This window comes from Oncorhynchus keta, chromosome 35 (genome assembly GCF_023373465.1).
Source record: "Oncorhynchus keta strain PuntledgeMale-10-30-2019 chromosome 35, Oket_V2, whole genome shotgun sequence".
NCBI lineage: Eukaryota > Metazoa > Chordata > Actinopteri > Salmoniformes > Salmonidae > Oncorhynchus > Oncorhynchus keta.
The window spans coordinates 14,922,890-14,943,465 of NC_068455.1; the positions used below are offsets into that span (position 1 = coordinate 14,922,890).

At 45.7% G+C, this 20,576-nt stretch overlaps 1 protein-coding gene and 1 long non-coding RNA gene across 3 annotated transcripts; one reads left to right on the top strand and one right to left on the bottom strand.

Annotated features, from left to right (window-relative positions):
• Nucleotide 1: 1 nt before the first annotated feature.
• LOC118368082 (uncharacterized) lies at nt 2-19,215 on the top strand. Of its 2 annotated transcripts, XM_035751838.2 has the most exons (11): nt 12-9,619; nt 9,734-9,949; nt 10,151-10,334; nt 10,596-10,742; nt 11,579-11,678; nt 14,471-14,637; nt 14,771-14,835; nt 15,014-15,216; nt 15,452-15,531; nt 15,804-15,962; nt 16,375-19,215. In XM_035751838.2, the coding sequence occupies exons 1-11, from the start codon at nt 600-602 to the stop codon at nt 16,474-16,476; spliced, it is 10,443 nt and encodes a 3,480-aa protein (XP_035607731.2). In that variant the 5' UTR covers nt 12-599; the 3' UTR covers nt 16,477-19,215. The 2 variants fall into 2 exon arrangements, with proteins under 2 accessions (XP_052352584.1, XP_035607731.2); XM_052496624.1 differs by lacking the exons at nt 11,579-11,678; nt 14,471-14,637; nt 14,771-14,835; ... (2 more) ...; nt 15,804-15,962; nt 16,375-19,215 and having other exon boundaries at nt 2-9,619; nt 10,577-10,730.
• Nucleotides 13,233-14,418, bottom strand: LOC127915882 (uncharacterized). Its single transcript, XR_008092732.1, has 3 exons — nt 14,223-14,418; nt 13,728-13,760; nt 13,233-13,562 (listed from the first exon to the last, which is right to left on the bottom strand). It is a non-coding gene; the product is annotated as an uncharacterized LOC127915882 (long non-coding RNA).
• Nucleotides 19,216-20,576: the final 1,361 nt, after the last annotated feature.

Genomic DNA, 20,576 nt, shown 5'->3' on the forward strand with positions numbered 1-20,576 from the left:
TGACATTTGGATCCATCTGTTCCAGACAGTGGGTGTCTGATGAATGTCTTCCACGCGAGAGGACAAGGAGTCGCTCCAACACATTCTCCTCAGGAACACAACACAGTAGTCAGGTGCATGGGTACAGGAGTAGAGCAAGTTCCTCAGAGAACCTCAAGCCGTCTGTGAAGGAGGAGGCTCTAGTTCAGCCGCCATGCCATGAAAGACCAGAGAGGAAACCACTGCTTCCAAAACATGGACTTGAATTTACATTCAAGAACAATCAGAACCCATCACCATCACCAAATGGAGCGACCCTACAGTCAAGCAGTAATGTCATCATAAAGGGACCCACAGTTACAGTAAGCGAATCTATCAGTCAGACTCAGCGGGCTCCATGTCAGAGAGTGAAGAGCCTTCCTCCTGGGAGTAGCAAAGGCTTGGAAACGATCCAGAAGGTCTTATCACGCTCAGTCGGCCCTGGGATAAAGACACCGCTTGCCAGGGTGTTTAGAAAACCACCATCAGGATTGAGTATTGGAGGCAGAGGGACCAAGCCTAGTGGTAAAACAGCAAGCCGATTTCACTGGAAACTAAAGCGAGGTGTAGAAGGCGTCAAGATGAGCAGGAATAAATGCACGATGAAAACAACTGTCTCATGCGAGGACCTTGATCAGAAGAATCCTTCACATGATTGTGGGTGGAGACAAAGACGGTGGCATAGTGCAGAGACTCTGGTGAACCAGACCAGCACCCTAAGGTGGGTGGAGAGACCGCAGGGACTGGGACTGGCAGGATCGGAGAAGTATGACGGTGAGGAAGAAGAGGAGGGTGACCAATCCTCAGACTGTGACAGCTTGTTCTCTGTGGACTCCCTGTCCTCAGTCTACGCTACAGCCTTGGCAGAGCAGCTGAAGCAGGAGGAGGCTATCCAGAGCGAAGGAGAGAGTGAAGACAGTCAGATGTTGAAGGACTCACTGGCTATGGAGAGCAGAGGGAAGCATATTGCAGCAAGGCCTGCACAGAGACGGACTGTGGTAGTACCCAGTCACTCTGTGGTGAGGGATTGTCTCAATCCCTCGATTGGAAAAACTATAAACATGGCGTCGGAGATTCAGCCAACTGAAGAGGGAAGAGAAGACATTGGGAAACCTAATGAAATGCCAGCAGAGGCTTCCTGGAGCCATCATGGCGGCCCTAAAACCCGAGTCAATAAAACAACCGGCGCAACAAGGGAATCACTGTATCAGAATCAGCCAGCAACAGAACCCAGGTGTAGGGACCCTGTATCAAAGCTGAGTGAAGAGCTTGGGCATGTCCACACCATGTTGACCAGCAGCCCATGCTTTCTGAGCAGCTGTAGTGTGGAGGAACCAGAGAGTTTGCTAGTGCTTACAGATCCATGGTCCTACACTGATGCAGCAGATAGTCCTAGGATCCTTAGGGACTCTGCCGTGTTGAGGAGGAGGATGGTATTTAGTCATGGTGCGTTGGACCTCAACAGTAGTCCTAGTCCCATCAGTGTGGATCTGTCTGACTGTCAGTGTGGATTTGGATCCATTAGATCCCATAGCTCTGCATCTACCGACAGCACAGAGGGCAAACATGTTCCAGTAGAGGAACAAAGACTTGGGGTTTCAACTGATTCTTTGAATTTCCCTGATTCTCAGCTTCTCCAAATGTCACCGCTACGTTTGATGATGCCATTGAATCATGAGGCGGTGTGTTGTAAGGGCTATTTTGAACGGCAGTTAGTCAGTTCAAAAGGTTTGCTGAAGGGATCTATTAATGATCCAGGTTTACACCAAAATCAAAGTAGAGATGTCTCAGCAGAGCTTCCTTCACATGGATCTGCATGTGCTCCAACCATTGACTATAAGATTCAATGCACCCCATCAACATCAACATTGGAGGCTGACATTTTTCATGGGCCTCAGATGCAGCAGGTCACATTAACTCCAGAAGTGATGTTTGTGGGAGTAGCAGACCTAACAAACTACACCGATACTAGTTTGTCTACCTACAGTCATCTGTCAAAAGCCAGTATGTTAACTTACCCTAAAACTGAAGGTGAGATGTTGAATGAGACACCTGCCATCGAAAGTGCCCCAAATAATTATTCTGGAGATAATGAACTATGCAATTTAGATGGAGACATGGAAGAAGTCAGAGAAGAGGAGTTTTACGAAGCAAGCAATACCAAAGACATATCACTTGAAAGTGAGTTTAAAATTCTGCAAACGCTTGAAGCCAAAGTCACAGAGCAGGACTGTGTGTTGCCAGAGCAGGACTGTGTGTTGCCAGAGCAGGACTGTGTGTTGCCAGAGCAGGACTGTGTGTTGCCAGAGCAGGACTGTGTGTTGCCAGAGCAGGACTGTGTGTTGCCAGAGCAGGACTGTGTGTTGCCAGAGCAGGACTGTGTGTTGCCAGAGCAGGACTGTGTGTTGCCAGAGCATGAGTTTTTCAAAGTGTCTTGTAAAAATTCCATAAAGAAGAACAAAGGCCTGCAGGACAGTTTCATTGGCAGCTTGAAAATTCCAAAGAGGAGCAACGGAGGGGACTTCGCAGCGTTGTCTACTATAACAGTCAAGAACAGCCAGGAAGTTATTTCACCAGATGACAACTATAACACCAGTGAATTAAAAGACAAACAAACTTCCTCTGCAGTCGATTCATTTAAACTAAATCTGAGCTGCAATGAAGGTCACTTCCAACGAGATACCTCGGCTTTAGTAGCAATGTCAGTGTCTGTGCACATATCCCATGAAAATCTCTCTCCATGTTACCATAAGACCATTGACACGGGTGGCCATAAAGAGTCTCCTTTTGGAGAGAAGGCCGTTATTGAAAAGAGAAGAGAAGTAGAACAAGTTGAACAAAGAGAATTTCAAGGGCGAGGTGAAAAGCTCAACTCAGGAAGCAAGAGAAGAGAAGTAGAGAATGTTAGATTGGGACATCACCATGGTGATAGTAACTGTAGAACATCAGACCACCGAATCTCAGAGGTGATGAAGGAGGATATGAGGATGTCATTTATAGATGGGGGTGGAGACAACAGTAACAGTGAACCGGACAGTCGGAGTAGTCAAATCCTTAATGCCTTGCCAACAAGCAATCCTAACAAATGCGATTCACCAAAAGGTCTACAAGCAGTGAAGGATCATCAAATAGCTGATGATCCACTGGTAATCATTAAGCCAGGCTCTTGTTCAACATCAGAAAAGTCTTGTATCGATTCTGAGATTCTAAAAATGGACAACACGACAGACATGGAAAACGTGAGCCACGGAAAGGTTTTCAGACTCTCTACTTCCATCAAATTAAATTTTATGAATCAACTAAGTTTGATAAGTAAAGAGAATGATCCAGACCATAGGACAAAGATCTCGTCGGGGTCCCAGTTAAGTAAGAGCTTTCAAGAGAACATGAGAGAAGTGCAATTGAAAAATGGAATAACTGATGTTGATGCAAGGGAATACAAGGGGCAGGATGCTTCTGGCTGTTCTGTCATTACACCGAATGCAAGTGTCAATTCTGGTGCAGCATCTTTCACCGTTAAAAGCTATGAGATCCAATTAAGTCTGGCATTGAACAACCGAGGAAAACCTGAATACATCAGCAAGCCTGTACTGCTGCCAATGGGATGTTCTTCAATGTCTACTTCCACTTCCACTGCACCCAAAGAATTCTTACTTTCTCCAGGGAAAGAGTTTGAAAGGGATGTCCCTTTTTCGCATATGGAGAACATGAAGAAAGAAACAGGTCCTGAGAAGTATCATCCTCATCATGCTTGTCTTAGTAATAACGCTTCACCTGAGCAAAACCTGAAATCTAGTGCTCTACAACCTCTCCAGAACTGCCCAGGAACAGTGTCCTCAGTGACTACGCCACCCAATATGGCCTTTGCACATGCAGGGGACCTCATAATGGATTCAGAATATGAGGTTCAAGGCGAAAGCAAGAACCAATGCAAATTGACCTCAACGGGTGCAAGTGGACAACTTTACTTAAATGATTGTCATCGGCATGCAGCTGTAGATTCATTCTCTGATAAAATCAGGACTCAATGTACACCAGAAAACATTGAGAAGCACCACAACAGTCAACCACTCTCAAATAATTTCTGTGAATCACAGAAGCTACAGGAGAAAGGCAGAAAAAATCACATTAAGGTCAGAAATGAGCTCCAAAAATATCCTCCCTTTGCAACAAATCTGAGTCAGGAACTACCACAGTCAAAGTGCTCATTGAGTCAGGAACTACCACAGTCAAAGTGCTCACTGAGTCAGGAACTACCACAGTCAAAGTGCTCACTGAGTCAGGAACTACCACAGTCAAAGTGCTCACTGAGTCAGGAACTACCACAGTCAAAGTGCTCACTGAGTCAGGAACTACCACAGTCAAAGTGCTCACTGAGTCAGGAACTACCACAGTCAAAGTGCTCACTGAGTCAGGAACTACCACAGTCAAAATGCTCACTGAGTCAGGAACTACCACAGTCAAAGTGCTCACTGAGTCAGGAACTACCACAGTCAAAGTGCTCACTGAGTCAGGAACTACCACAGTCAAAATGCTCACTGAGTCAGGAACTACCACAGTCAAAGTGCTCACTGAGTCAGGAACTACCACAGTCAAAGTGCTCACTGAGTCAGGAACTACCACAGTCAAAGTGCTCACTGAGTCAGGAACTACCACAGTCAAAGTGCTCACTGAGTCAGGAACTACCACAGTCAAAGTGCTCATTGAGTCAGGAACTACCACAGTCAAAATGCTCACTGAGTCAGGAACTACCACAGTCAAAGTGCTCACTGAGTCAGGAACTACCACAGTCAAAGTGCTCACTGAGTCAGGAACTACCACAGTCAAAGTGCTCACTGAGTCAGGAACTACCACAGTCAAAGTGCTCACTGAGTCAGGAACTACCACAGTCAAAGTGCTCACTGAGTCAGGAACTACCACAGTCAAAGTGCTCACTGAGTCAGGAACTACCACAGTCAAAGTGCTCACTGAGTCAGGAACTACCACAGTCAAAATGCTCACTGAGTCAGGAACTACCACAGTCAAAATGCTCACTGAGTCAGGAACTACCACAGTCAAAGTGCTCACTGAGTCAGGAACTACCACAGTCAAAGTGCTCACTGAGTCAGGAACTACCACAGTCAAAATGCTCACTGAGTCAGGAACTTCCACAGTCAAAGTGCTCACTGAGTCAGGAACTACCACAGTCAAAGTGCTCACTGAGTCAGGAACTACCACAGTCAAAATGCTCACTGAGTCAGGAACTACCACAGTCAAAGTGCTCACTGAGTCAGGAACTACCACAGTCAAAATGCTCACTGAGTCAGGAACTACCACAGTCAAAATGCTCACTGAGTCAGGAACTACCACAGTCAAAGTGCTCACTGAGTCAGGAACTACCACAGTCAAAATGCTCACTGAGTCAGGAACTACCACAGTCAAAATGCTCACTGAGTCAGGAACTACCACAGTCAAAGTGCTCACTGAGTCAGGAACTACCACAGTCAAAATGCTCACTGAGTCAGGAACTACCACAGTCAAAATGCTCATTGAGTCAGGAACTACCACAGTCAAAATGCTCACTGAGTCAGGAACTACCACAGTCAAAGTGCTCACTGAGTCAGGAACTACCACAGTCAAAGTGCTCACTGAGTCAGGAACTACCACAGTCAAAGTGCTCACTGAGTCAGGAACTACCACAGTCAAAGTGCTCACTGAGTCAGGAACTACCACAGTCAAAATGCTCACTGAGTCAGGAACTACCACAGTCAAAATGCTCACTGAGTCAGGAACTACCACAGTCAAAATGCTCACTGAGTCAGGAACTACCACAGTCAAAGTGCTCACTGAGTCAGGAACTACCACAGTCAAAATGCTCACTGAGTCAGGAACTACCACAGTCAAAATGCTCACTGAGTCAGGAACTACCACAGTCAAAATGCTCACTGAGTCAGGAACTACCACAGTCAAAATGCTCACTGAGTCAGGAACTACCACAGTCAAAATGCTCATTGAGTCAGGAACTACCACAGTCAAAATGCTCACTGAGTCAGGAACTACCACAGTCAAAATGCTCACTGAGTCAGGAACTACCACAGTCAAAATGCTCATTGAGTCAGGAACTACCACAGTCAAAATGCTCATTGAGTCAGGAACTACCACAGTCAAAATGCTCACTGAGTCAGGAACTACCACAGTCAAAATGCTCATCTGAAACTCAGGTAGACAAATTTCATAAGACTTGTGTGACCGTCGATCCTGATCCTAAAAATAAACATCCCAGTGTAAAACACAAAACATGTCATGTTGAAAAATGGCTGAAGACTCTTTGCCTCAACTTTGCCTCTGACAATACCAAAGATTGCCAAATGGCTAAAAATGAAGAAGGGTCAAGGACTGATGGACCTCTGGCAAAATCTCCTGGAACCTTGTTTGACGTACCAAGTAAAATAAATAGTATTGGATCTTCTCCATCCCAAATAACACATGGAAGTAGTGATGCTCATATGAAGATATTGGGTGACATTTGCAGATATATCATGTCCAGAGAGGGCAATACCAAAACATCTAATTGCAGGCAATCTCATCAGTTCTGTGGCAGTAGTGTTGTTCATTACAAGAAGGGAAAGTCCAAGAGGTTCAGAAGGTCCAAAGCCCAGGCACCTCCTAGCTCATCCTCTGACTCCACACTCAAGTCTTCCTCAGATGAAGAAGAGAAAATCCCTCCCAGGTTGGATCAAAACAGGTCTTCATCAACAAGAATGAAGTCAGGAACTCAAACTAATGGAAAATTAGAGGAGATGATTCAATGCAATGTTGGAGAAATGTCTCTAGTGAAAAGACAATCACCACAGTCAAAAGACAATCACACTATGGAAGCTTGTACTGACCAGACCCCATATAAATCTGATGATAACGCTGGAGTTGGCATCAGTTTGGGTCAGAAAGAACACAGCCCCAATGGACAATCACCACATATAGAGAAAAGGACACCAAAGACTCAAGATTTGCCAATGCATTTTGCCTCCAGCGACATCAATCCCTTTGCTCACCAATGGCAAGAAGAAGAGCCAAACCAAAGCTGCTACAAGAACCAGGTGTTTGGAAGTGCCACTGACATTTCTTGTAAATCACCGCTGCTGGAGTCCACTACCAAACATATCACTAGATGCTGCAGTGTCGACAATGATTTAAACGTGCAGAACTCTCCTTTCAACTCCCACCTGAGCACTTACGCCAACAACAAGGGACTCTCCAGCACCCTGAGCAGCATGGAGGAAGATTTCAAAGATCAAACGTCCCTCAAAGCCCATCTGAAAGAACGTACTAACCAAGTCTCCGGTGTTGATGATCACAATCAACAAGTGACTCTGACCATGAGCTGTAACTCATCTTCTTGCTACAATGTATCTGGAGATATTGGTAACAGCACTGGCCAGGTGGATGAGATCATGTTGGTTTATGACTCTTCAGAGCGGGCGTTTCAGGGTCACGGGTTTCAGAGGTCTGAAACTAACACCAGATGTGACCAGAGCACCCAGACAACCTTCACTCAAGAAACCACAACTCAGACAACGATCAACCATGGTGATCTACAGAGGAGAAACAACCGTCACAGAAAGAGCAGCACTCAGGTACCAGTGTTGCAGAAGACCACAGAGGCCTGTAGAGAGACCACCACATGGGCCAGCCTTCAGAACATGTCTGAGCATCTCACACAGCTGATAGTAAACACGTCTGATCTTCTGGGGAATGTTCAGGGTATGAGGTCTGGCGAAAGCCTCAAACATAGCCTGATAACAAATGTTAACTCTTCATCTCATCTGTACTCCTCCACAGATTGGATGAAGAGAGACTGCTCAACCAAAACTGCAGTAGATATTGGGATCCAGACCGAAAGGACTTTAACACCCGTTCAAGACAAAATGTCTATCCCCCAAACTCTGTCCACAGAGAGGTCCAAAGCCCATGAAGTTAATGTGATAGTCAAAGTGATTGGCTCAGAAGTTCTCACTGTGTCACAAGACAAAGGGCTTCCCCTTCAACATCAACTCAAGAAAAACCTGGATGATAATATTCAGAGCATGCCTGACCTGCGACTCAATGGCTCCACTGTTAACCAAAGATCTATCTTGGAACCAGAGAGTCTCCCACACAAAGTCCCTTCCCTGGAGACTGTCCAACGCCACAATCATTCAAATCCTGCCATTCGAAATATAAGCAATGAGGACTGCAATCCTGAAAGAGTGTCCTCCTCCAAAAGCTTGGGAGTATCTGAAGTCTGCCATCATTTGTCAGAAATACTCAGACCAGAATGCCATAATATCTTGAGAAGGAGTGACCCGGGAATAGGCTATAGAAAACAAGTGAGCTTCACAGACCGTGCATGCTCACCCATTCTCACTGTGCGTCCCAGGGCTGGCTCCAACCAGAGCAGAATAAAGTATTTACAGAGTCCCAAAGAAGAACAGAAGTTTGAGACGCAAAATAGAACTAAACACCACATTTCGGACCAGTCAACACCTTGTTTAAGTTACAGCGGACACAAAACATGCATGTCTTTCATAAAGAATGATAAGATATCAGGACATGACTCCCTTCATCTGTGTGACAAGCCAGGTGATAACTCCACCACAGAATCAATGGGATTGATATTCCTCGAGAATGTGAGTGCCCTCAGCCATTCAAGACCAAAAGGGTCTGATGGATGCTCAGGAAGTCTTAGTTCGTCCATCGACAATTACATCCACAATGAAACCAGCGTTGTCATCCAGGAGGAAGAAAAGGAAATGAGCGTATGGCACAAAACCAGCCAACGTCCAATATGGTCCCTTCCTTCTGTTCTAAGCAGTAACAGAGTCGCTATGCAGAACCACACCTCTCTCGTCTTTAGTCAGACTGGTGAGTCCAAACACGAGGAGAAATCCTTCTCTACTTTTGGAGATCAACTAAGCTACAGAAGACATTCAATAGATTACCACAACAGTAGATCATCAGAGCGTCCAGTGGAGCACTTCACTGGTGCTTATGAACATTCCCCTATCAGTGACAGCACCATCCATGTTCAGGAGGATGACATGGTGTCGTTGGGCCCAAGCGAGTGCAACACAGACATTCTAGTGAACACCAACCCAGTCACCCACACTCCCAACTTCCAACACTCCCAACACCAGCTAGATCACCAGCGGCTCCCTGAGGACCTACCTGTGCACAACAAGTTCACCAACTGGTCTGGTATCAGTCAGCATCCCTCTGAGATAGGACGGACTAATAGTTTAATGAAACCAGCCGTGTATCTACCTACTGGTCATGAAGCACAGAGGAACCAGCCAGAGTGGGCTGAGCTGGAGAGCCAGGAGTCAGAGTCCAGCTTGAGTCCAGAGCCCATGTTCCATAAGGACAAGAAGACACGAGAGATAGAGAGGCTACGTAAAGAGCGCGAGCAGGTCATGGCTACGGTCCAACTGAACATGAACCCTCATCATCTGACCTTGGAGCTGACTGAAGCCAAGCTGCACTACGGTCTGGGAGAGATGGACACGTTGTTAAAGATGCTGACATCTGGTGGAACCAAGGAGGAGGAACCGTCCCCTGTCCCTACCAAACAGCAGCTCTATGACCAGTAAGGTTAAATGTCCCTAAGGATGTGATTGTGTTGATATTATGATGTAATTAGATGAATTTAAAATTGTAGTTTATAAAATGTAAATGATTTCCTATGTTCCTCTTGTATCAGGCACCGGAGGAGCATTGAGAGTTTGAGAAAGGACAGGGAAGCTCAGCTTCAGACCTGCCGTAGGACTCGCAGCCTCAGCCCTAGCAAGCACCACTTCACCCTGTCCCCTCCTCAACCCAGATCCCCTCCTCAAAAAGACCCCAGAGTTTCAGCCCTGCCCAGTCGCTGCAGAGGCTACCTTCAACAGCTCCGTCAGGAGGTAGTGACGAGCAGGATGTAAGACACTCCACAATCCACACCAAGTCACATTTTGGTTTTGATTATTTCTACGTTGCTCAACGGTTTTCCATGTCCAATTCTCAAGTGTCTGAAGTGTAAAACATTTTGTGACAAATATTATTCTAAAAAGGACTTTACAGTTGTTGATTGATTGATTCATCAATTGATTGATTGTAAATCTACCTCATCTTTCCCCAGGATCCCAGATCCATCCAGAGGAGAGGGTGAATATCCCCCTGAGATAGAGCATCTTCTGCGTGACTACGGCCGTGCCCGTGAGGAGGCCATGACAGAGATATCCCGTGCACGGGAACGGCTCCGCGAGAGGACAGAGCAGGAGAAAAGACGGCTCCAGCAACAGACTCTGTCTCAGATGGTCAATGTTAGTCACAGCAAGAAGCCATAGTTTCACACTCCATAGACAGTTGAAAGCCCAAGATGTGTTCAGCATATTTTCTCCATGGATTCTTTTCTTTTTTCACATCGACTAGAAGACAGAGCTCTTTTTCATGGATCCGACACAAAGGACCATGAAAAAAAACTCACTTTATAGTCAGAGACTTACGTTGTCCTCTGATCAGTTGCTGTTTTCCTAAAACATCTTTCTCTCTTCTCTGTCAACAGATAAATTATTCACATTTAGGATGACTTGCGGTATCGGACCAGAGTCAGCAGCAGTACGCTGTACACTGGGTCGAGTCTGAGCCTATCCTCTGGAACAACCTCTGGCTACAACAGTGGCAACACAGCTCAGCTGAGGGACTGCAGTAGACCCCCACTGACACAGGAGGTACTGTACTAGTCTTTGAAGATGTTTTTGCTGCTTTCTTAAACCCAGGGACTGCACTTGAAAACAGGCACATTTACAGTAATGTTGATTAATTTGCACTGTCCCTGAACAACTAAATTCAATAAAGTAAAGTTAATCCTAATGGCTGGTTCATAGTCAATTTGACAACAGGTCTATAGAGCACAACACTCTTAGAAAAAAGGGTTCCCGCTTTCCCCATAGCAGAACCCTCTTTGGTTCCAGATAGAACCCTTTTTTTATAGGCAGAACAATTTTGGGTTCCATAAGGAATCCTCTGTAGAAAGGGACCTACATGTAACCCAAAACAGTTCTACCTGGAACCAAAAGGGTTCTTCTACCTGGAACTAAAAAGGGTTTTTCAAATGGTTATTCTATGGAGACAGCCAAAGAACCCTTTTAGGCTCTAGATAGCATATTTTTTCCCAAGTGTGAAGAATATTACATATATCTATGGACAGTCAGTAGACTTACTGTAAATTAACCTTAAGGGTGTTGGAACTTACAGTAGACTATATTCACTATGGTGCAATGCATCAGACAATTGTTTATTCAAATCAAATTGTATTTGTCACGTAGACATGTTTAGCAGATGTTATTGCTGGTGTAGCAAAATGCTTGTGTTTCTAGCTCCAACAGTGCAGTAATATCTAACAATTCACAACAATACACACAACCTAAAATAAAAATAATGGAATTAAGCAATATAGAAATATTATTCAGTGTGTCAATGTGTTTGTATCCGTCCCTATTCAAATAGACCAGGAATAAATAAAGAGCCCTAATGAGTTCTCTGTGTTGTTTTTGTCTGGTGCCAGGTCACTGAGGTCCTGGGTGATGGGCTGAAGGTCAGGTCTCGCCCTCCCATCTGTGGTTCTCAGAGTGTGAAGACCCAGCGTGCCTGGCTCTCTGCTCAGGGTGAGGACTGACTCACCACCACAAGACAGCAACCACTCTCAACATCTTCATCACACATTCAACTGACTCAAAAAGGCTGTTATTTAGCCAGTACAGGATCACTATGAAATGATAATAAGACATTCAAGGGGGGAGTCATACATGTATCGACCTCACGGCCTTCGTCAGAGCTTTACGTATCGACCTCACGGCCTTCGTCAGAGCTTTACGTATCGACCTCACGGCCTTCGTCAGAGCTTTACGTATCGACCGCACCTCCTTCGTCAGAGCTTTACGTATCGACCTCACGGCCTTCGTCAGAGCTTTACGTATCGACCTCACGGCCTTCGTCAGAGCTTTACGTATCGACCTCACGGCCTTCGTCAGAGCTTTACGTATCGACCTCACGGCCTTCGTCAGAGCTTTACGTATCGACCTCATGGCCTTCGTCAGAGTTTTACGTATCGACCTCATGGCCTTCGTCAGAGCTTTACGTATCGACCTCACGGCCTTCGTCAGAGCTTTACGTATCGACCTCACGGCCTTCGTCAGAGTTTTACATATCGACCTCACGACCTTCGTCAGAGCTTTACGTATCGACCTCACGACCTTCGTCAGAGCTTTACGTATCGACCTCACGGCCTTCGTCAGAGTTTTACATATCGACCTCACGACCTTCGTCAGAGCTTTACGTATCGACCTCACGACCTTCGTCAGAGCTTTACGTATCGACCTCACGGCCTTCGTCAGAGTTTTACGTATCGACCTCACGGCCTTCGTCAGAGCTTTACGTATCGACCTCACGGCCTTCGTCAGAGCTTTACGTATCGACCTCACCTCCTTCGTCAGAGCTTTACGTATCGACCGCACCTCCTTCGTCAGAGCTTTACGTATCGACCTCACGGCCTTCGTCAGAGCTTTACGTATCGACCGCACCTCCTTCGTCAGAGTTTTACGTATCGACCTCACGGACTTCGTCAGAGCTTTACGTATCGACCTCACGGCCTTCGTCAGAGCTTCGTCGACCTCACGGCCTTCGTCAGAGCTTTACGTATCGACCTCACGGCCTTCGTCAGAGCTTTACGTATCGACCTCATGGCCTTCGTCAGAGTTTTACATATCGACCTCACGGACTTCGTCAGAGCTTTACGTATCGACCTCACGACCTTCGCCTTCGACCTCACGGCCTTCGTCAGAGTTTTACATATCGACCTCACGACCTTCGTCAGAGCTTTACGTATCGACCTCACGACCTTCGTCAGAGCTTTACGTATCGACCTCACGGCCTTCGTCAGAGTTTTACATATCGACCTCACGACCTTCGTCAGAGCTTTACGTATCGACCTCACGACCTTCGTCAGAGCTTTACGTATCGACCTCACGGCCTTCGTCAGAGCTTTACATATCGACCTCACGACCTTCGTCAGAGCTTTACGTATCGACCTCACGACCTTCGTCAGAGCTTTACGTATCGACCTCACGGCCTTCGTCAGAGCTTTACGTATCGACCTCACGGCCTTCGTCAGAGTTTTACATATCGACCTCACCGCCTTCGTCAGAGCTTTACGTATCGACCTCACCTCCTTCGTCAGAGTTTTACGTATCGACCTCACCTCCTTCGTCAGAGTTTTACATATCGACCTCACGGACTTCGTCAGAGCTTTACGTATCGACCTCACGGCCTTCGTCAGAGCTTTACGTATCGACCTCATGGCCTTCGTCAGAGTTTTACATAATGACCTCACCTCCTTCATCAGAGCTTTACGTATCGACCTCATGGCCTTCGTCAGAGTTTTACATAATGAACTCACCTCCTTCATCAGAGCTTTACGTATCGACCTCACGGCCTTCGTCAGAGTTTTACATATCGACCTCACCGCCTTCGTCAGAGCTTTACGTATCGACCTCACGTCCTTCGTCAGAGCTTTACGTATCGACCTCACGACCTTCGTCAGAGTTTTACATATCGACCTCACGGCCTTCGTCAGAGCTTTACGTATCGACCTCACGACCTTCGTCAGAGTTTTACATATCGACCTCACGGCCTTCGTCAGAGCTTTACGTATCGACCTCACCTCCTTCGTCAGAGTTTTACATATCGACCTCACGGACTTCGTCAGAGTTTTACATATCGACCTCACGGCCTTCGTCAGAGCTTTACGTATCGACCTCACAGCCTTCGTCAGAGCTTTACGTATCGACCTCATGGCCTTCGTCAGAGTTTTACATAATGACCTCACCTCCTTCATCAGAGCTTTACGTATCGACCTCATGGCCTTCGTCAGAGTTTTACATAATGACCTCACCTCCTTCGTCAGAGTTTTACGTATCGACCTCACGACCTTCGTCAGAGTTTTACATATCGACCTCACGGCCTTCGTCAGAGCTTTACGTATCGACCTCACCTCCTTCGTCAGAGCTTTACGTATCGACCTCACGGCCTTCGTCAGAGCTTTACGTATCGACCTCATGGCCTTCGTCAGAGTTTTACATATCGACCTCACGGCCTTCGTCAGAGTTTTACATATCGACCTCACCTCCTTCGTCAGAGCTTTACGTATCGACCTCACGGACTTCGTCAGAGCTTTACGTATCGACCTCACGGCCTTCGTCAGAGCTTTACGTATCGACCTCATGGCCTTCGTCAGAGTTTTACATAATGAACTCACCTCCTTCATCAGAGCTTTACGTATCGGCCTCACGGCCTTCGTCAAGACTGTCAAGAGCAGTGTGCGGGTTCCTTATTTTTTCCTACTTTGTTTTTAATACCTATTATAACCATGTGTATGTCTTTTCTATTATGTATTTTCTAGATGTATGTCTGGCGCCTGGTGTGTCAGGGTATGACCCTCTGATGTCATCCTCACCATCATCTCCTACAAACCTACGACAGTGCACCTCCTCTTTTGGCTCCGCCTCGTCCATATCGACAGCCTATCAGGACTTCACTTCCTGTCTGCTTGGTCGAGCTATGGCTGAGGTACAATTCAAATAAACTTTATAGAATAACACAAGACAGCAAAATTACACATTTCCAATATACCGTGGACTATGTACTTGTTCGTTGTTGCACGTTTGCTAAAATAAGAAACATGTTCTCACCTGTGCCCCAGGTGCGTTTGGCTGCTGCTGGTGACATGGGGAACCTAGTGATGGGGAAAGCTGCAGCTGGTTGGAGGTGAGTTGCATCATGGTTTCTCCTTTATTACATTCAGGTTAACCAATAGTAAACCATGTCATAACTAGCTACACTCCCATCAGGTTGTAATGATGTGATTTCAACCGGCTTTTCCCACTGGGTTTATATTACAGATTGTGTATTTGCAACCTTGCTGTCCTCTCTCTCTCTCTATCAGGTACCAGGGTGTGGAGCGAGGTGTCCAGGCCTTCTACAAGCCCTCCTCCAGCCCATCTGTGCACTGTTTCCTTGGGGCGGTGGAGCTGGAGAGGCCCCTGGCCAGCCTGTGGAGCATGGTCCAAGACCACTCCAAGACCCACCTATACCATGAGGCTATCCGGTCTGCCTGGACACGACCACTAGATGACAGCACTCAGTTGGGTTAGTCTGCTGCCTGGAGTATAGCAGAGTTGGAGTTAATTCACTACTTAAAACTGGTGAAAGCCTTCAATGGGGCTGCACATGCTAAAACACGCTTTGTAGCAAATGCACCATCTATCTATCGCTATGAGTCAATTCCATTTCACTTCAGTCAATTACTTCCAGGAAGTAAACTGAAATTCAGATTTCAATTGTAATTTTTCCTCATGCTTTTCCATGTGTCTCTCCTCATCAGTCTACCTGCTGACAGATCCATCCAGCTGCCACCTCAAACAGCCCAGAGACTTCTGCTGCATCAGCACCCAGTCACAACAGGTCAGTAGGGTCAGAGTTCAGGGGTCAGTCAGGGGACCTGCAGCTGAATTCCAAGTTTCAACTTACCAAGTTCAAAGTTTAAACTTACCTGCTCCTTCATACCAAGATTTGTTTTGAATGTTCAACTGGAATGAGGGGGACAGAAGACCTCCTCGTTTCAGGGGCAATGATACAATGTATTCTTACTGTCCTATAGCTAGGGCCAGGAGTTTTCCTTGTCTACAGCAAGAGACTGACTACTAACTCAGTGCCCTTCTATCTCTCTCTCCTAGGATGAGCTATGTGTGCTGGCCATGCAGTCGGTCTTCGAGGAGTCTCTCCCTCGGCCCAGTGTAGAGGCTGTCCGAGGGGAGATGTTGCCTAGCGCCTGGGTCCTTCAGCCAATCACACGCCACGTCCGAGAGGTCGTCAGGGTCATCTACCTACTGCAGGTGAGATAGGAATCAGGTTACTATGACAATGTAAAGTGGTCTGAAAAAGCTATCAGTCAATCAATCAATCAATCAATTCATCAAAATGATTCATCAATCCAGTTTTACTTCAACAGATGTCAGAAAGTTCTTAAAATCAATCAATCAATTCAGCAAAATGATTCATCAATCCAGTTTTACATCAACAGATGTCAGAAAGTTCTTAAAATCAATCAATCAATTCATCAAAATGATTCATCAATCCAGTTTTACATCAACAGATGTCAGAGTTCTTAAGAGTACTTTAGATACAGATATGCCTAATGATTCCTCATCGCCATGTGGAATCTGTCTTCCTCTCTCTTTTAGTTTCTTCCTCCCCCTCACTTTTCCATCCCTTCCTTGGCTCACTTTTTGTCCTCCTTTGTTTCAGGTGGACCTGGGCACTCCATCCCTTCCTCAGAGACTGTTGGGATCAGTGGCTAGGAGACAGGCGTCCGTCCTGGCTGAGCTCGACTCCCTTTTCTCTTTGTGAGACTGACAGCATGGTCAGGGTCATGTTCATTAGGCACCAAAAGGAAGAAAACAGACTGAAACAAGGAGGGACTAACTGGACTTTTCCAATAAGAAATGCACATTTTCTTTTTCCGTTGCAAAACATGTTGCTACAATGTGCCCCAATGAACACAACCCAGATCAGCTGTCCAATTAGAACACAGATTTCGTCTCTCATTGCAAAACGTTTTGCTATGGTGTGCCCTAAAGAACACGCCCCCAGGTTAATGGTCACACACGTCGCAGTGAGCACTTAAACGTACGTCCTGAATCTGATATGGGATCTGTCTCTATTGTAATTTGCAATGTATTTACTTGATTGTATCCTTACGAAGAGCACTGATGACATTGATTTTGTGATACTAAGTATCATGCAGCTTGTTTATATCTAAACATAACTGTGTTTTGTGTTTAAAATGGTTCATTGAAGACCTGTGTTTAATGTGTATGATTATACCAATCTTTTAAGTATATTGCCAAAGATTGAGTGGTCTAGACTGGCTGTCAGGGAGGGTTGAGGATGTGGCTCCTATGTTTGACCCATACAACACATCTTACTGTGTCACTGCAACTTCTGACCAGAGTAACACCAGGCCCTAAATGTTTACAATTCCACATATTTTTCATAATAACACTGATTTATATCAAATGCAAAATGATCGTTAGTCTCCTGTTGCCCATTGCTGTATTTAATCTATCTGTACGCCTCAGTTGTACTACTTCCCTAATTACTGATTTATGATACAAAGTGATCATTTGTCTCCCATTTCACTGTCCTCCCAGCCTAAGAACTAACCACTTTTATAATGACCACTTAGTGACATAATTGTTTTCTCCAGCATCCTGTGTTAATGTCTCAAGGCACAGCACATTTTTCCAAACTCACTACCCAACCTTTAAAAAGCCATTTATGTGTTTTGTTGACTGTTCAGGACATTATTTTTCTGTAGTTGTAGTACTGCAGTGTCACGGTAAGATGATCCCCAGGGGAACCAAATAAGAAGGAACTGATATGAAGGATATTAACCGAGCAAAAAAAGAAATGTCCCTTTTTCTGGACCCTGTCTATCAAAGATAATTCGTAAAAATGCAAATAACTTCACAGATCTTCACTGTAAAGGGTTTAAACACTGTTTCCCATGCTTGTTCAATGAACCATGAACAATTAATCAACATGCACCTGTGGAGCGATTGTTAAGACACTAATAGCTTACAGACGGTAGGCAAATAAGGTCACAGTTATGAAAAATTAGGACACTAAAGAGGCCTTTCTACTGACTCTGAAAAACACTAATAAAAAGATGCCCAGGGTCCCTGCTCATCGGCGTGAACGTGCCTTAGGCATGCTGCAAGGAGGCATGAGGACTGCAGATGGGGCCAGGGCAATAAATTGCTATATCTGTACTATGAGACGCCTAAGACAGCGCTACAGGGAGACAGGTCGGACAGCTGATCGTCCTCGCAATGGCAGACCACTTGTAACAACACCTGCACGGGATCGGTACATCCGAACATCACAGGTACAGGATAGCAACAACAACTGCCCGAGTTACACCAGGAATGCACAATCCCTCCATCAGTGCTCAGACTGTTCGCCATAGGCTGAGAGAGGCTGGACTGAGGGCTTGTAGGCCTGTTTTAAGGCAGGTCCTCACCAGACATCACCTGCAACAACGTCGCCTATGGGCACAAACCCACCATCGCTGTTCCAGACAGGACTGGCAAAAAGTGCTCTTTGATGACGAGTCGCAGTTTTGTCTCACCAGAGGTGATGGTTGGATTCCTGTTTATCGTCGAAGGAATGAGCATTACACCGAGGCCCGTACTCTGGAGCGGGATCGATTTGGAGGTGGAGGGTCCGTCATGGTCTGGGGCGGTGTGTCACAGCATCATCAGACTGAGCTTGTTGTTATTGCAGGCAATCTCAATGCTGTGCATTACAGTGAAGACATCCTCCTCCCTCATGTGGTACCCCTCCTGCAGGCTCATCCTGACATGACCCTCCAGCATGACAATGCCACCAGCCATACTGCTCGTTCGGTGAGTGATTTCCTGCAAGACAGGAATGTCAGTGTTCTGCCATGGCCAGCGAAGAGCCCGGATCTCAATCCCATTGAGCACGTCTGGGACCTATTGGATCGGAGGGTGAGAGCTAGGGCCATTCCCCCCAGAAATGTCCGGGAACTTGTAGGTGCCTCGGTGGAAGAGTGGGGTAACATCTCACAGCAGAACTGGCAAATCTGGTGCAGTCCATGAGGAGGAGATGCACTGCAGTACCTAATGCAGCTGGTGGCCACACCAGATACTGACTGTTACTTTTGATTTTGACCCTCCCTTTGTTCAGGGACACATTATTCTATTTCTGTTAGTCACATGTCTGTGGAACTTGTTCAGTTTATGTCTCAGTTGATGATTCTTGTTATGTTCATACAAATATTTACACAGGATGTTTATTTTTTTTCAGAGTTTAGTTTCCACAGGCAAAGAACAATGAAGTAGCCTAGTTAACTGACAACCTATTTGTACTGAGTTTTATTTTGATCCATACTTTTGTAAGTGCCTTTTATTTGACATGAACGTATACCACCATGTCAATATGTATAAATATGTATGTTTTTATTATTGTTCTTTATTTTAATAACATTATATTTGAATCCTAAAGAAATGCAAAGAGCATATTTTATTTTCCTGTATAAACTTGACATTTAGTCTGTACATACTCAAAGCTTGTCGCTTCTTCCTTCCAGTATTGGTTTGGCATTGTAAATATTATGTATATTAATTGTAAAATGAATGTTATCCTGTTCCTGAGTAGGCCTATAGCCAATGTTCCCTCAACTAAAAATGTTGAGGGAACATTACGGTCTGCTGAGCATAAACTTGAACATTGTGAAAATTCAGTGAAACCTCCAGCGCATGTTTTATTTTTGTAATATATTTTTTTACGTTTATCACTTTTTCTCCCCAATTCCGTGTTATCCAATTGGCAGTTACTATCTTGTCGCTACAACTCCCGTACAGGCTTGGGAGAGACGAAGGTCGAGAGCCATGCGTCATGCGACCAAACCAAGCCGCACTGCTGTGTCAGAGGAAACATTGTGCACCTGGCTACCTTGGTTAGTGCGCACTGCACCCGGCCCACCACAGGAGTCACTGGTGCGCAATGAGACAAGGATATCTGTACCGGATGACGCTAGGCCAATTGTGCATCGCCCCACGGACCTCCCGGTTGCGGCCGGCTGCGACAGAGCCCGGACGTGAACCCAGAGTCTCTGGTGGCACAGCTGCGATGCAGCGCCCTAGACCACTGCATCACACAGGAGGCTGAAATTTGAAGTTTACATACACCTTAGCCAAATACATTTAAACTCAGTTTTTCACAATTCCTGACATTTAATCAGAGTAAAAAGTCCCTGTCTTAGGTCAGTTAGGATCACCACTTTATTTTAAGTTGGTGAAATGTCTGAATAATAGTAGAGAGAATGATTTATTTCAACTTGTATTTCATTCATCACATTCCCAGTGGGTCAGAAGTTTACATACGCTCAATTAGTATTTGATAGCATTGCCTTTAAATTGTTTAACTTGGGTCAAAACTTTCAGGTTGCCTTCCACAAGCATCCCACAATAAGTTGAGTAACCTTTGGCCCATTCCTATTGACAGAGTCAATAACTGAGTCAGGATTGTTGGCCTCCTTGCTCTCACATGCTTTTTCAGTTCTGCCTACACATTTTCTATAGGATTGAGGTCAGGGCTTTGTGATGGCCACTCCAATACCTTGACTTTGTTGTGCTTAAGCCATTTTGCCACAACTTTGGAAGTATGCTTGGGGTCATTGTCCATTTGGAAGACCCATTTGCGACCAAGCTTTAACTTCCTGACTGATGTCTTGAGATGTTGCTTCAAAATATTCACATGATTTTCCTCCCTCATGAAGACATCTATTTTGTGAAGTGCACCAGTCCCTCCTGCAGCAAAGCACCCCCACAACATGCTGCCACCCCCTTGCGTCACTGTTGGGATGGTGTTCTTCGGCTTGCAAGCCTCCCCCTTTTCCTCCAAACATAACGATGGTCATT

Excerpts from the sequence above, each read along its gene's own strand:
- LOC118368082 (XM_035751838.2), top strand. The coding sequence starts at position 600 with ATGAGCAGGAATAAATGCACGATGAAAACAACTGTCTCATGCGAGGAC. Across the intron at positions 11,679-14,470 it reads TGCCTGGCTCTCTGCTCAGG|ATGTATGTCTGGCGCCTGGT; the intron begins GTGAGGACTGAC and ends TGTATTTTCTAG. Across the intron at positions 15,217-15,451 it reads AGATGACAGCACTCAGTTGG|TCTACCTGCTGACAGATCCA; the intron begins GTTAGTCTGCTG and ends TCTCCTCATCAG.